This window comes from Taudactylus pleione, unplaced genomic scaffold (genome assembly GCF_031769625.1).
Source record: "Taudactylus pleione unplaced genomic scaffold, aTauple2 ptg000366l, whole genome shotgun sequence".
NCBI lineage: Eukaryota > Metazoa > Chordata > Amphibia > Anura > Myobatrachidae > Taudactylus > Taudactylus pleione.
This window is the reverse complement of record NW_028284767.1, coordinates 10820560-10837069: the sequence shown is the minus strand read 5'-3', so window position 1 is coordinate 10837069 and position 16510 is coordinate 10820560. Positions and strand designations below refer to the sequence as shown.

The window sequence follows — 16510 nt, the reverse complement described above, 5'->3', positions numbered from 1 at the left end:
GGCCAATGCTAGCAACGTCTCACAGGGCCTGGCACACAGAGGGGCATTTTGCAGTGACTGCGGAAAAGATGTGCAAGAACACATCTGTACTAAATTATGCTTAGGCTTCCTCTCACAGAACATGGGAAGAAGCCAATGTATACAGAGGGAGCCAGGCAAACTCCATGCACTCACTTGGTCAGTACAAACCCAGAGTAACCAATGCTGTATGAACACTGTGTGGCCCCGATGTCTGAAATAATAATGTGGATGACTTCAGCAGTTACTAAACACTTGTTATTCTGCCAAACCCACCAGCACCATTAAATGTCGATATTTTTATATTTACTAGTTCTGGCTTACAAGTCTTTAAATGTTATGGCTTTTAATTCAACTTTTAAATAGGAACAGACAGACATTACAATTGTAGTATACTTATTTTAATGTGATACACGTTATTTGTGAGGTAACAAGTAGACCTAGTGCACAGTGAAAAACAAGTTAATTAGAATATTTTAAATCAAGAAGAATAGAATCTGCTCAAAACGCAGGAAAGAAAATATTTGCCAGGAGATTCCGATCTTCACATTCCAAACATCAACTCCATAAGTGCTGGGGGGGAAAAAAAACAAAACAGTGGCATTACACAGATACATCACTAATACTGTGCTTTAGTTCTAAATTTGCAATATAGTTTGTACAATGGGCAAGAAAACTGATGGAGAGGAACTGATTGGTTGATATAGGTGACAATATTCTCCAGCACGACACAAAGCAATATAATCTATATAAGTGCAGGGGGAATGTCCTTTTCAGGCTCTTAAGGAAAGATTTTTTTTTCCCCTATAGTAACATTTCCGATTTGAATATGGACTGCTAATATGACTCGCAGCAATACTAAATACAACTATACTATGTACATTTTATAAACAATTTATTGTTGAGTTACTGAAACCATGCCCAATTATGAGGTTTTTGAATGTGGCCTAAGAAAAGAATGACAAAGCTGAAGACAAGGCAAGGCAACCCTCAATGTCCTCACCTTTTGCTGAATATGGCCCAAACTGTTTTCATCACAGCAACATTTACATTATGTGACGATTTCTGCGCATGTATCAGAGCATGCAATGACTAATGATTTACAGAGGTCTCCTCCTGGCGCAAGAGTGCTGCGATTTAGCGGTGTAGCATCTTTTTTACAAAATGATACAACAAAACAGATTTGTGAGACTGCACCAATTAATTTGATATGCGACACTTGTTTATGTGTCTGTGACTGAGGGGTCTATTTACTAAGCTGTGTTAGGAGATGATTGGCTGGTACCTTATCTATCTTCACTTTCTCTCCTAACTGCCTTGTCACAGGCTGTGTTTGAAAAATGGCAGTTAGGAGCAGATTGGCTGGTACGCTATCACTGTGCACTTTATCTCCGAACACAGCTTAGTAAACAGACCCATGGGTCTGAATCTGTACAATGGGATTTGGCGTGAAAAAAAGCTGCAGCCGCTGTAACATAGCTCTTCGTATACAAATTTAGATTCTGACAGATATAGAAGTGTCGCATATCAAATTAATCAGTACAGTCTTGCAAAGCGGTTGTGTCCCATCACATTTCAACTATGAAGCTCATTCAAGCAAAAAATATGTTTGGCGCAAGCCAAGTTGCACCGGACCTGACACGCTGAGTAGGGCTGTTTGGTGTGACTACCGCAATACTGTATGAGAACACATCTGTTGCAGAGTATTTTAGGAGGTTCTTAAACCATTTTCTTTTTACCTTATCATCAATGGTATTTAAATTAACTTATCATGCTCTCAGATTGCATTTTCTGATGGAAAAAATTAGGACCAAACCGTAGACTTGTCAGGTACACTCTAGACCAGGAGTAGGCAACTCTGGTCCTCGAGAGCTACCAACAGTGCATGTTTTTCAGGTCTCCTCACAGAATCGCAAGTGAAATAATTAGCTCCACATGTGGGTCTTTCCAAATGTGTCAGTGAATAACTACTACACCTGTGCACCTGCTGGGTGACCTGGAAAACCTGAACTGTCGGTAGCTCTCGAGAGCAGAGGTTGGCTACCCCTGTACTAGAAGATAGGTTGTCCAATCCAGCCGGATCGGACAACCTATGAGGCACATAATCTAGTGTGTACCCTCAATGACACTGACGAAGCGGGCTCATCGTCAGCGACATCGCCCGTCCGATCGTCAGCATGGCCCCCGCTCTCGTGCTGTCGCCAGCAAGTGTGTATGCGCTTGTCGATGCTGGGACCCATCGCTAACGAGGTCGGTACACACTAGACAGTCTATTGTTTACCGGCCTTTAAACATCCAAAGGGGAGATTAAACTTTCTAAAGAGGACAAAATGCCCATAGCTACCAAACAGCTTCTATCTATATCTATCTATCTATCTATCCAGTACTGTACATCCAATAAAATTAGTTAGGAACAGATTGATTGCTATGGGAAGCTTCTCCACCTGTACTCTTTAAAAGGTTTGATGAATCATGTATCAGCAATCTAACACAGATAAATTAACAACAACATGGAGACAGTGACATATCTATAATTGGTACAGGGTGTGATGTGCGCATAGGCCCCTAGGTCACACACTGCATCCAGACTAAATCCCAATGTGTGCCAAGCAGGCCCCCCACCTAAACTGGCTGCTGGAGTCCATCTCCTTGTGATATTTTTGTAAATATGGCGCATAGCGTCAGAGCCTTTAGGATCTTTTGCGCATGCAACATTTTTTGAAAATATCACCCGAAAGACGGCAGCTGGGGAAGGGACAGGCGTAATACACCATACTTAGGAGATAATCATATTTTTCCTAATAATTATTTCCAATACGTGCATTTGGACAACTCCCCCTCTATATAGCCTGCCCACCCATGTCACAAATGGGGTGACAGAAGGCAAATAGGAGCTCGCAATACTGGAGGGCTCAATGAATCCATTATCTTCCCTAATGCTATGTGGTGCTCTATTGAAGAGGGTGGATTGCACTCTGTGATCTCGTGTATTAGACCAGTCCCTACTACAATTTTTACTAAATGTGTGACATTTTATTTATTTTATTGTTCTTTCTGTATACAATTATCCCAATGCAAAAAAACTTCTGTCTTATCAGGAAAACAACTATGCTTGGGAATATAAATGCAGGGTATAAAAAGCACGGACAAAATAACTAGTCCTCCAGTTACGCCTGAAGTAGGTTTGCAAGTGGTAAGTAATGTCATATTAAAGTGTGTACATTATTTTGTAAACGTTGCATGGCTCATGCTGTATAAGGCATTCATTTGGTTTTTCATCTAGATTAGCAATGGCCTTATATGTAGCTGTTTATACGTATTCCTGTACCTCATACATGGCTATCCATGCCCTTAATTTTTACCCTGATCTTCCTATCCCGATTGAATCACTTTGTACAAGTCTCCTAAAGAGTGCCACTACAGATTTATGGTTCCGTCCTAAAACTAGTTGCCAGACTTCTCTGTCTGGCTTTTAATCTCTACAGCAGCTTACACAAGTGTGCATTATTGCGATTTTCTTTTACATCTGGGTTTTTATAGTAAATTGTGTTTTCTGCTAATTAGTATTCACAACACTTCAAAGTCTCTTAACAGGAATTTATACTTTAGCAACTGCAGTGAATATACAATACATGTGCATCATACAACAAAAAGCACCGCGCTGTCCTACTGTGTTGGGGTTTTGGATGTAAGTGGTAATGTGCCTCCAGAGCCGTAACTAGTCTTTTTGGTGCCCTGTGCCAGAAAGAGCTTCGGCGCCCCCCTCATTTTTCAAAGGGACATAATACACCCAAAAATGGGGAATGACCTCATGGGGAAGGGCCAGGGAAGAGATAGGGGAGGCCAGGAGATGCTGGAGATGAAATAAGAGGAAGCTACAAGTGCGAATGATAATAAAACAAAAATTTGACAGGCCCAAACAGCGCCCCCTGCCCTGTGCGATGGCACTGGCCGCACTACCCTAGCTACGGCCCTGTGTGCATCATATCGGCTATTGGTCCAACCCCATCATTTCAACTCTCCCCTTTTCATCTAAAATAATGTTGCAGCTTCATTTAGCTCTTAAATACGAAGATTAAAAAGGACAATCTTTATTTTGTGTGCCCATATTGCACACCTTAATAGATCTGAAAATTAGGGCGTTGTGGCTAAACATAGCCCACATCATACTTGCCAACTCTCCCTCATTGTCAGGGAGGCTCCCTGAAATAGCAGCAATCTCCCTGTCTCCCTGAAGAGTCTATCAATCTCCCTGATTGCACCTTACCCCCATTATGTAGCTGTTATATAAAAAAAACCCAGAGATATATACATTCAAATGGAATCATTAGTATAATTTCCCTGCATTGGGTATAAGGCACAATGATCCCTATGGCTACAAGCATTTTCTGAAAAGTATTAGTGTGTTTTCATCAACAAATGGATCTTACTAACTGCTTTGGGGCTAGTTTACAACTGGATGTAAGTCAATGTTATGACACGCCCACTTTACCGCCGCGCTCATGGGTGTGGGTTTCACAATCTCCCTGAAATGCTTTTTCTAAAGTAGGCAAGTGTGGCCCACATTAAAGAAATGACTAACAGGGAGATTTATTAAACCTTTTAATGAGGACAAGTGGAGAACTTGCCTACAGCATCCAGAGCCCAGCTATTATTCATCTAGTCCATTCTATAAAATGATAGCGAATATCCGATTGGTTGCTATGGCAACATCCCGGTCTGTCCCCTTTAGAAGGTTTGATAAATCTGCCCCTTTATGTGCAATCTCCACCCCTTAGGGCTCATAAAGATCACAACCCACCTGCAGCATGTAATATTTGCATGTGGGTGTAGACCAGACATGTCAAACTCAAATCCCAACTTGCCGAATATTCAAGGTCTAAGTGTGTGGGCCGCAAGACGAAAAAAAAAAAAAAGAAAAAAAAAAAGTCTTATATGCAATTTTGAAAGGTTTACTATTAAGAAATAATCTCCCTTATATAATACTACCACCACATATCATTGTGAGCTGTGTTATTCCCCCTCATATTACTACACAGACCCACTCCCCTATATAATAATACCACATATCAGTCTGCGCTGGGAGCTGTTATTTCCCTCATATATAACTGTATGGTCCCCCCCCTTCCAGTTTACCTTCTTCCTAATCATACACAGCCGTCTGCTCCTCTTCCAGCTCCTGCACTGCGCGGGCAGCTGGAACACACTGAGGGGACGGACGTTTTCAGTGTTCCTGAGCGGGATGTGGCAGGGGGGCAGTCAGAACAGCCAAGGCAGCTGGGCATGTGCAGAGGACATTTTTCAATCTCTGCCATAGTGTACATGTGCAGAACGGTGAAGAGCTGAGCTCTGTGCGCAACAGCCGGAACTCCCCTGGCAGGCCACATTGCACTTCCACATGTATAGCTAAAGCTGGCCGCAAAAATATGCAATAGGGGCTGCACGTGGCCCACGGGCAGGGAACTTGATATGTCTGGTGTAGACTATTCTCTTCTATCCTCACCAGCGTATTGATACATTAAACCACATGCTTACCCACTTAAGAGGATGCAATCATGCTGTAATAGGGTTACAATGTCACAAAGCTGAAAATGTGCTGCATAGTCTCAGCTTTGAAGATCCATTAGTGACCCGTTGTGCTGTTATAATATTGCAGGAAATAGCCAGTTAATTGTAACCTATTTTCAGGTTATGGGTAGCATCTTATAAAACTTCTTCTGACCTGGTTTGTTCATACTCCTTCGCAATACACGTAGTGACTCATCGGATAAGGCATGCATCTCTGTGCGGAACTTCCTCTGTCCCTGGCGTGTTAGTTTCCACAGGCAAGAACGTCGGGGTCCATCGGGACATACCCAGTCTGCACTCTTCTCAAAACTACTGCTGAAGCAAAGGTTGTGACGAACTGTATTCTTCCAGCCATCCGGAGCAGCACGGAAATACGGAAACTGCTCCCTGAGAAATGTAGAAAGTAAAATATCTTGGATCAAAATGGGTGCATAATAAAACCAGATCGTGTGTGAAAAATAGGACAGACCACACCTAGAAATCCACGCTGACTCCACATGTCCCGTATTATTAGAGTCGCTATTTTATTAGACACACACTATTTGATTACTTCTAAATAACTTCCATGGCTATTATCTCAGCCTGTTTTAGTCGCACCTTATAAGCTCACCTGACAAAGCTGTAAATCTGCTGCACATTTAGGCTGCCATCCTCACTATTTCTTAATGCCAGTGAGATCAAGTTGCAGTAATTTATCGGAGGTCGAGACCAGTTGCTATGATGAGTTATGTTCCTTTTCACTTGTTCCTTCTTAACACGGCAAATCATGCTCGGCAAGTGAACTGGAGGTGGGCAGGGAATGAAGGAGTTGTCATCTTCTGTACACTGTAGAATACAATGAGGATGTTTTAAAGCTACACTGAGCCCATTGAAGCCAGTTAATAAGTAGGACCTGGCTAAAATTGTATATAAGTCTTCATTATTTAAACCCCAGAAAAACATGCTAGTTAAACGAACCAATTATAGCTAACCTATTTTGCAGTCATGCTATGCCACTCTTACATATGCACAGTAGTGCTCCCAGGTAGCCATGGGCCTTACAGGTCATTAATTTATGCATCTACTGAGTGCAGCTGATCAGATTGCTCTAGTCCACAGGTTCTCAAACTCTGTCCTCAGGACCCCAAAGTGCAGGTTTTTCACATCTCCCCACAGAATTGCAAGTGAAATAATTAGCTCCACCTGTGGATCTTTTACAATGTGTCAGTGAGTAATGAATACACCTGTGCACCTGCTAGGTGACCTGCAAAACGTGAACTGTGTGAGGACAGAGTTTGAGAACCACTGCTCTAATCAATAGAAGGCAACGGCTGTCATAGCAAATAAAATCCTGGGATACAGAAGACGGAAATAAAAAAAATGCAAATGTAGTAGTATTATTATTATTATCTGCTAAGTTCAATGGTGTAGGCACTAAAAATTAATAACATTTGTGGTGAGAGGGGTAATCTCTCACCTGAATTGCCCACATTCTGGTGGGATCAGCTCACTCCTGGGGAGGCTGGAGTGAAACCTGTGCGTTCTAAATTAGCATTGGAGGTGTGGCATTACAGGTTTTCACATTTACACAGCCCAGCTGGAATAACCACTGGAGCAGAGGAAGGGTTTAAACCAGAGGTTCCCAAACTTTTTTGAATCACGGCACCCTAGAGTATCAGCATTGTTTTCACAGCACCCCTAAGCCAAAGTTTATTATTGAGTAATTCAGAAAGAAATGTAGTGAAGTAGTAAAGTGAAGTAAAATGTGCTGACCTGTCATCCTTAGGTTCAGTTATGTGGAGGTGGACAGGTTTGCACTTCTGTTTGTCCTCATATTTACATTACATTCACCATAAAGAATTTGATGCTAGACCAACAACCTGAGGCACACCTGCAATTGTCTCGAGGCACCCCAGGGTGCCGCGGCACAGTTTGGGAACCCCTGGTTTAAACTCTCTCACACCCACACGAGATGCTCCTTGCTCCTGATGCTGGATAAGCTGGTCAGGCGATAGGCCAGGGGTGGTGGTTAGCATTAGGGTGCCAGGACCTGGAAGGTCCACAGATATTGTAACTGCTGACTGTTAAGCACAAGGAGTGCTGGGACATTTACTTTCATGTTTATTTGCTTATTTTCTGTTATGGGCCTTTGTGTCCAGGCCTATGCTTACGTATGTTAAGGTGCAGTGTTTGCTGCCATTAAAAGCCACTGCTTCACCGAGTACCTGACAGTCTGGAGTCCTCATTTCTATACCCAGTGTTACAATTATTAACAGTGATTGTTACTGTATTGCCTTATATCCAATTAAGCAAGAGGAATTTTCTATATTTGTAGGGGTACAGACAAAAAGGAAGATAACTAAATATAGTGCACAGTACATACAATTTTCGTTAATACATATGTGCATTCACTAACCTTGTAGGCGAGATTAAGGGGAGGGGGGGGGGGGATTCAATTTGCCCTGATAATTTACCAGGTGTGAGAATGGGTGGTAGCCTCGGGCCTTAACGCCCAGGGCTATTCAATTAGAGCCCCTTTCTCTCACCCGGTAAATCAACTGTTAACAGGCGTTAACACATACAAGCCGGGATAAGTTCCCGGACCTGTGTGTTAATGGTTGTGCCACCTGAAAACAGGCTAGTTACTGTATCACGGTTTTTACCAGACCGCACTGGAACATGCGCAGCCCAACAGCTGTGCAGTCGTCTCTCCGACCCTGGAATCAAAGTAATAGCGGTTGCCATCACTTTGCTTCCAACTGTTCACCAATATAGAGCTTTCTCGCAAGCTGTGTCCTGGCACCTACAAAGAGTCATTTAGTTAGTCCAGATCTTGAATCTAGATGGAAGGGAACAGTTACATTTTAAAGCGCTTACAAAAAACTTAATTTGATTACATGAGGGGGCGAACGAGAAAACATTTTTAGTTTAGTAAATCACATTGTAGATATGTATTCTAGGTCAATACAAAATCTGTTTAATTAAGTTGTGTGCTAAGGAGAGCACATAGAGCCATATTCAATTAGAGGCAAAGTTTTCGCCTGTCTGACTGTTCGCTTCATTCGCCTATTTCAGAGGCGAATTTATTCCGTGCTCGTCCCCGCTTTTCGCCTAATTCAATTGCAAAACAGGCGAACACGGAAATAGGCGAATACGGAACAGGTGAAAAGTACTGAAAGAATTGGGGAAATCAGTCTGTACCCCAGAAAAAGATGCTCTAACATAGGGAATCAATATAGATGTGTACTAATAAAACTATTTTGCGTACTTAAGTTGTGTAAATTGCTTGCTATTAGCATTTTTGTAAAAGTGGTGAAGAATGGCATAAAGCTGTATTTTTTGGTGAAAATAAGTAGTCCTGTCAAATTTGGGGTGCTTGAAAATAGGTGCTAGCATGTAAAAACCGTGAAAAATCCACCTGCTGCAATCTCAAAAACACCTGACCCATACTTGTGGACCCCCAAGAAGTCTTTTTCGCTACTTTTAATGTTTATTCCCCCACTTTTTAAATTTACACCCCAAAAATGACATTTCTTTTTTGGGGTGTTCTTAGGTTTTAGTTTCTGTTTTTTTGCGTATTTGTCCTTTGGGGGGCTGTCCCAAGGGGTCTCAGTTGTTTCCCCACGTTTGCACCCCAAAATAAAGGTTTTGCATTTCTTTTCACCAGCTATTGATTGGAGAATCATTTTTGGAGAATTGTTTCCACTTAGGCGAAATTGTCCTGGAATTGAATTTGGCGAATTTTTTTTAGGCAAATTTTTTTTTAAAAAAACCAGGCGAATATGGCTTTTCACCTCTAATTGAATTCCCCTCATAATAGTCATCACTCCTCAATGGAAGAGGCTTTATTTGTGCTGTAAGGGAGACAAAGATGAAAATTCCTCATCACGAGAACTGATGGCAAAGTCAGCGACACTTAAAGATTGGATTGGATGATTTTCTTACAAGATATGGGATCTGCAGCTATAAATAGCAGAGGACATTGTGGGCCGAGCAAGTTCTAACTCTTCTAACAAAAGAAATGGAGGTAGAGGTGGTCAGGTGAGGCAGGTTAGCAGAGCCTCTCCCGTCATACTTTAGGTATACTGCAAAGTTTTGACTATTAAAATAAGAAAAAAAAAATTAAAAAATTCTAAATTATCTTCTTTGTATTATTCTAATAATTTTTATAGTCAAAACTCTGGAGTAAAAAGTGTATAATAGGTGAGGCGCTGCCTCCCCTGTCTATCTTTTCCACACATCCCTGATCAAAACACACCAATTTCCAGCACGATATACTGCTGCACCTTTGTATAATGCCCACATGAACCCTCGGGTTTTTATATGTATCTGTCTATCTGGCTCTGATACTAGCCAGTGCCTCCCCAGCCATTTACCGCACGTCACTGGGTAGAGGTACGGGTATTTGGAACAGTTAGAGACATATTCCTTATTTCCTTCAGTTTTGTTTCATTAGAGTTGGCCCTGTGAGTACACAGTGGAATATGACATTAGGTGACATAATAGAATAGGTGCGATGACTCAAAGACTATGATTTGACTAATGAATAGTTAATTAAGGGGATACATGAAATAGTTCAGTTCAGGATGGGTTTTTATGTAATAAAAACTCCTTAAAAAAGGATATATATACTAAATTATTCACTTTGGTTTATTACTGGTGTCATTTACATACACACCATGATGCATTAATTACATACATTACATGAGTCATTATATACATAGACTAAATGAAGCAATTGTTAGAACCTTTTGTTTTAGCGATCACTTATTAACACATGGTTTGTGCACTCTACATCAGTTTGAAGACTAGAACATTCCTAATACTGTCATACTGTAAAAAGCTAAATAAGCAATACTACTGATTGTTACCAATTCACTGCTTGATGATAGAGCTTCTTCTTCAGAATCTTCCATAGTTGAATAGTCTACAGCAGACAGTGCCCTAGTCTCTGGAGTGGAGGACTTGTAGGTAGGAGTCATGTGAAGCTCAAGAGGTAAAGTAGTATAAACATCAGGGCATGGCATTACTAGATTGGGGTCCACAATGAGCCACAGGGTGGGCTGAAAAGTGTTCTCTAAAATTAAAATAAAAGGTTGTTGGTGATGTTAAACAACCAAAGGACCGATTCAGCATGGATCGCAGCTGCGTAATCGCACGTAATGAATCTGCGAAAATATGCCGTCTGCCACCGCTCAGCCAGTATAGAGACACCCACTACTGCCTTCTCACATCAGTAATACCTCACAGTCCTGCGTATACATCGGTAACATCAGAGAACATCGGCCCGTCACGCACAGTTACAGTAGCTGTAACCGGTCTCAGAATTTGCAAGTCTTGTCGCAGTGGTTAATTTATGCACGCCCATGCAACAGCGTTCCAACGGACAGGCGCGCCTGCGTTTCTACAACCACTCACTTGTCACACACTCTGCGATGGATTCCACAGTGCATCTGTAATTGCAGTGCGATCGCAGTACGCAACAATCGGCAGATCTGCGTACACTGTTGCAATTGCGATCTATGCTGAATCAGGCCCTAATAACCAAACCAGTACATAATTATTACTAGTGACAGCATAGGAGTATATGGGACCAACGCTTTGTGAGTGGTGAAATACATCGCTTTATGCTGTATTAACCCCACCCCATAGGAACACTACCGATTGCAGCACGACTAAATGTGAATGCAGATCTCAGTGCACTGCATGGTAAGTGCTCCATGGCCAATCATGCTTCATATATAGAAAGGCCATGTTGCTTACCCTGTGGAGATCCTTCTTCAGACCTACAAGGTAGCAGCTCCACACTGTGTTGTCGTTTTATAGAACAGCGCTCCCCCTTCTCATCAGTCCCTATAACTAGATATTATACACACAGGAAAATTAGTTCACATTTTGTACCTAATATGTATTCGTTTAATATACTGACGAAACGTACATCAGCGGTATGCTAGCATATCATATTACAGCATGGTCAGGAGTTAAGAAAATACTATATTAGCATGATCATTCCTGAAGATAATGAATACAGTAAACCACTGTAGGGACTAATTAATCCTAATTCTAACTAGAGATAAGAGGTTTTGTTTTTGAGAAAACTGAACACACCCGAATTTAGAGTCCTGATTGGGGTCTTCTCGCAATTTGGATTTAAAAAAAACGATTTTGGATTGAATTTAAGTCCCTCTATCACGATTTCGGATGCTGTGAGGTGGTCAAAATTTACAGGAAATTAATATTATTGAGGTTAATAATACTATAGGAACAAAAAACAGGTCCAAGTTACATGATTTTAGTTGGATTATCAATTTTGAAAGAAGTCGAAAACCAAACCAAAAACTTTGTGGGTGGTCGTGGCAAAACCAAAACCCAGGGGTCCACGCATATCTCTAGTTCTAACAGGCAGAGCCGTAACTAGACTTTTTGGTGCCCTGTACCAGAAAGAGCATTGGCGCCCACCCATTTTTCAAATAGGGACATAATGCACCCAAAAAAGGATAAGGGCCATTGAAAAGATAGAGGAGACCAGGATATGCTGGGGATGAAATAAGAGGAAGCTACAAGTGAGAATGATAAACAGAAAATTGACAGCCTTGAATAGCGTCCCTTGTCCTGTGGTGCCCTGCGCCATGTCATAGGCTGCACTACCCTAGTCACGGCCCTGCTAACAGGCCTGGGTTCTGTCACAAACAGGGCTGCAGTGCTTTAACGCCTGTAGCTTTTCAACTACAAATCTATTTACTCGCTCGTTAACTCATAGATTCCAGATTAAGTGCTCGGAGCTATGGGTTACCATGCTCACAGCCGCCACGGTTACGGCAAAATGCCATACTTACCGTAGATTTCTGTTCACAGCTTAAGGGGGGTGCAATCAGAAATATACTGTAAGTGCAGCCTGCCGTATTGCCACAGGCTGCAATTAAATAGCCTCAGGCACTAAACCCAGGAGCTACAAGCCTGCAGTAAGCACCGGGTGTTGGAAACGATATGCGTGCACGCATTGATATTGCAAAGTTATATAGGCACACACCGGTGGCTCCCCCATAGGTAAAAAGCGGTTTACATCATCTTAAGATGGCGTAAACCAAAGGGACCAAACTAAGAAAAGCTACATTTATATATAGTACATTTATTACATAGGCCCCATAGTATTTGATTATACAAAACATGGGAGCCTATTTATCATGGTGCTTTTTCATAACATTTTGCAGCAACTGCATTTTCTGCATAACTGTATGTATCACCGCTATGCACTAATAGTCTAATGCAAGAGTTATCCCAGAAATCTCCTGCAAAAGGCTAACTAGCAGTGCAGATTGCATTTTATAATCAGTGGGGACTGCAGCCTGACTCCTATGCACCAAACACTTACAAAACACTAAATTTTTGCAAATATAGGGCAATATAAGTAAAATTTACTATTATTGTCCTTTTAAACATGGCAGAAAAAAAAATCTGCAAAAATCGTGAGTTTTGAAAATCAATTGCTTAGTAAATATACCCTTAATCTCCTGCAAATAAATGTACCATATATAAACGTATATAAATAGCACACCTCAGTGGCAAAATTATGTGAAAAAAAGGTAGTATTGTAATTCAATCTGTAGTCAAAAATGTTATATTTTTATATATTTAGTATGTGAACTATTGTAAAAGTAATTTTGGAAACAAGGGTCACTATAACACTATCATGCATGGTCACTAGAACACTATCATGCATGGTCACTAGAACACTATCATGCATGTCAATACATAGCCTATACACCTGCATAGTGCATACAGCCTCACATGCAATTAGAGAGGCCATATGCCCCAGATACCTTCAACTACTGTCTCAGAACCATCCCCCACTTATCAAGCAGAGCAGGTGCAGTGGAAAATTGTGAGCATGGATCTGATAACAGAAGTGGAAACCACCTCAAATCCTCATGTGTTTAATAGTTATTTCTTCTTTAACACAAGAGTTTATGGGCTCAACCAAAACCATTAGTTGGGAAATGCAGGCTTAGCAGTGTTTATCACCACATATGATAACCACTGGTTGAATAAGTCCCAATAGCAGCATGCAACTTACTTGCAAAGTACTGATCAATAGTCACACACTGCTTGAGTTCCTCCTTCATGTCCCAATCTTCTAGAGCTGTTGATAGGTGAAGATTCTCATATCTGGATCTATCAGCAAAGCGCAGAAACATCCCTGCTGTGTCAGTCTTATGGATTGCATGCAACCATCACACACACAGGCTTCCAGCAGATGCAGTAAGGTTACATCTAATCCCCACCCCCTCAGATTTAAAGGGTCAGCATCACTCAGAATGCACATTTTAGAGAACTGTTCATGGGCTTTTCCTGTTATATGGTACAAAATGCTCTGCTCCTGGACTTCTCACCTAAGTTATGAGTGCTGTCACTTGTAATGAAACACCTCTCTCATCAATTACCTAGTATAACACATGTGATTGCAATCATAAATTAGGTAGGAAATCCAGGATCAGAGCATATTGTACCTAGTGAAAAGGGGCATGTTGGAGGGTAGGTATTTCTATAGAAATAATATTCACTAAGGTTTTACAGAAAGGCCACATTCACTGAGCTATGCATAGCTTAGTATGGAACTCTGACATTATTCTGCTGTTTTAATGGGGCATACACACTAGACGATAAAAGTGAACGATAACGATATTGTTCAACGATATATAGTTCATATCGTCCAGTGTGTATGCACCAAATGACCAACGATGTGTGCTCCCGCGGGTCGTTAACGATGTTTGCTGTCGTGCAGGCCAATCTGACGATATCGTCAGAAAGTGCCTGTTCAGGGATGTGGCAGGATAACGTCACTGAACGATATCGTTCACCAATATCTTTCAGCACATCGTCTAGTGTGTATGCCCCTTAAGTTGTTGTTATGTAAAGTTGCCCATACATCAGCGACTGTTTGTCGCGATCTGGCGATACAATGGGAAATGCTGGCCTCCCACCATCGATGTTCTGCGATCCGTCACCAGATCGCAGATATTTGTCATGTTAAATGTCGGCGATTTGACAATTGCGATAATTTTTTGATCGCGATCATCAAATCGCCGTAATCCAACATGTTGGATTTCTGCGATCCTGCGATGCCAGGTTGCAGCATCGCGGGATGGCGGCAATCCGCCGCATATGTTTGGGGCCCATGAGAAAATATGGCTTCTTACTAGATACTGAATATGTATATTTACCGGCATTTCAATTATCCTCATTATTATCGCTTTTTATTGTGCACCCCTAAGGGTTATTGTTATTGTTATGAGCATTCCCATGCAGAATGTCAATAATAACCCTTTCACACCGAGCATTTGACCCTGGAAATTGCTGGGTAAACCCAGGTCATGTGTCAGTGTGAGAGGATTAACCCGGGGAATGTATGTTGGATTCGCGACCCTGGTCATTACCAGGGTTATTCTCGGATCCGTTTTGGATACGCTGTGGTGTAAAAGGGGTGACCAGGGTTATGCTGCCCGGGTTATGTTTACGCTGCTCACTGGCGGGTCGAAAGCACCCACTTTACATGACTCATGTTTGTAACGTCTACTTTTAATGCCTATTAATTTTGCAGGGCAGACACGGGTGCAGTGTGAAAGGCAACGACCCGGGAATAATCTGGGTCCAACATGCGGTGTGAAAGTGGTATGAACTAGAGATGTGCGCCTACCCCCGTGTTTTGGATCTGCATCTCCTCTGGTTTTGGATCTGGATTGGTTTTACCAAAACCGCCCTTCCGTGTATTATTGTTTTGGTTTTGGATCTGTCTTTTTTCTAAAATAATCATAAAAACAGCTAAAATCACATAAACAGCTAAAAACACTTTTCGTGTTTTGTGTTTTGGATCTGGATCTTTCTTCGTGTTTTGGATCTGGATTGGTTTTGCCAAAACCACCCTTCCGTGTTTTGGGTTCTGGGTTTTATGTTTTGGATCTGTATTTTTTTTTTAAAAAGCATAAAAACAGCTAAAATCACAGAATTTGTGGGTTTTTCTGCTCCTATGCTATTATTAACCTCAATAACCTTAATTTCCACTCATTTCCAGTCTATTCTGAACACCTCACAATAGTGTTTTTATGTGCAAAAGGTTGCACCGAGGTAGCTGGATGACTATGCTAAGCGACATGAGTGGGCGGCACAAACATGTGGCCTATCTAAGAGTGACACTGCAGTGGCAGACAGGATAGCAGTTTGAAAAACTAGGCCCCAAACAGTACATAATGCAAAGAAAAAAAAGAGGTGCAAGATGGAATTGTCCTTGGGCCCTTCCACCCACCCTTATGTGGGCCCTCCCACCCACCATTATGTTGTATAAACAGGACATGCACAATTTAACAAACCAATCATTTCAGCGCCAGGGTCTGCCACACGACTGTGGCTGAAATGATTGGTTCGTTTGGGCCCCCACAAAACAAGCTGGCAATTAATCTGTCCCTGCACAAACTGGCTCTACGTAGGCAAGATGTCGTCCTCATCCTCCTCATCCACCGATTCCTCACCCTCTTCAGTGTTGTGTACATCCTCATCCTCACAGAGTATTCATTTGTCCCCGCTGGAATCCACCACCACAGGTCCCTCTGTACGTTCTGGAGGCTGGTCTCCCTGGAAGAGTTGATAATTCATTTTTATGAACATTATCTTCTCCACATTTTGTGGAAGCAACCTCCTACGCCTTTCGCTGACAAGGTTCCCGGCTGCACTAAACACTCTTTCGGAGTACACACTGGAGGGGGGGCAACTCAGGTAAAATAGAGCCAGTTTGTACAGGGGCCTCCAAATTGCCTCTTTTTCCTGCCAGTACAGGTACGGACTGTCTGACATGCCTACTTGGATGCTGTCACCGATGTAATCCTCCAGCATTCTGTCAATGGTGACAGTATTATATGCAGTGACAGTAGACTTGTCAGAAATTGTTGGCACG

At 41.9% G+C, this 16510-nt stretch overlaps 1 protein-coding gene across 1 annotated transcript; it reads right to left on the bottom strand.

Moving 5' to 3' along the window:
• Window positions 1-393: 393 nt before the first annotated feature.
• FOXR1 (forkhead box R1) lies at window positions 394-13884 on the bottom strand. Its single transcript, XM_088444496.1, has 6 exons — window positions 13640-13884; window positions 11329-11424; window positions 10437-10642; window positions 6197-6411; window positions 5741-5973; window positions 394-591 (listed from the first exon to the last, which is right to left on the bottom strand). The coding sequence occupies exons 1-6, from the start codon at window positions 13758-13760 to the stop codon at window positions 563-565; spliced, it is 900 nt and encodes a 299-aa protein (XP_088300622.1). The 5' UTR covers window positions 13761-13884; the 3' UTR covers window positions 394-562.
• Window positions 13885-16510: the final 2626 nt, after the last annotated feature.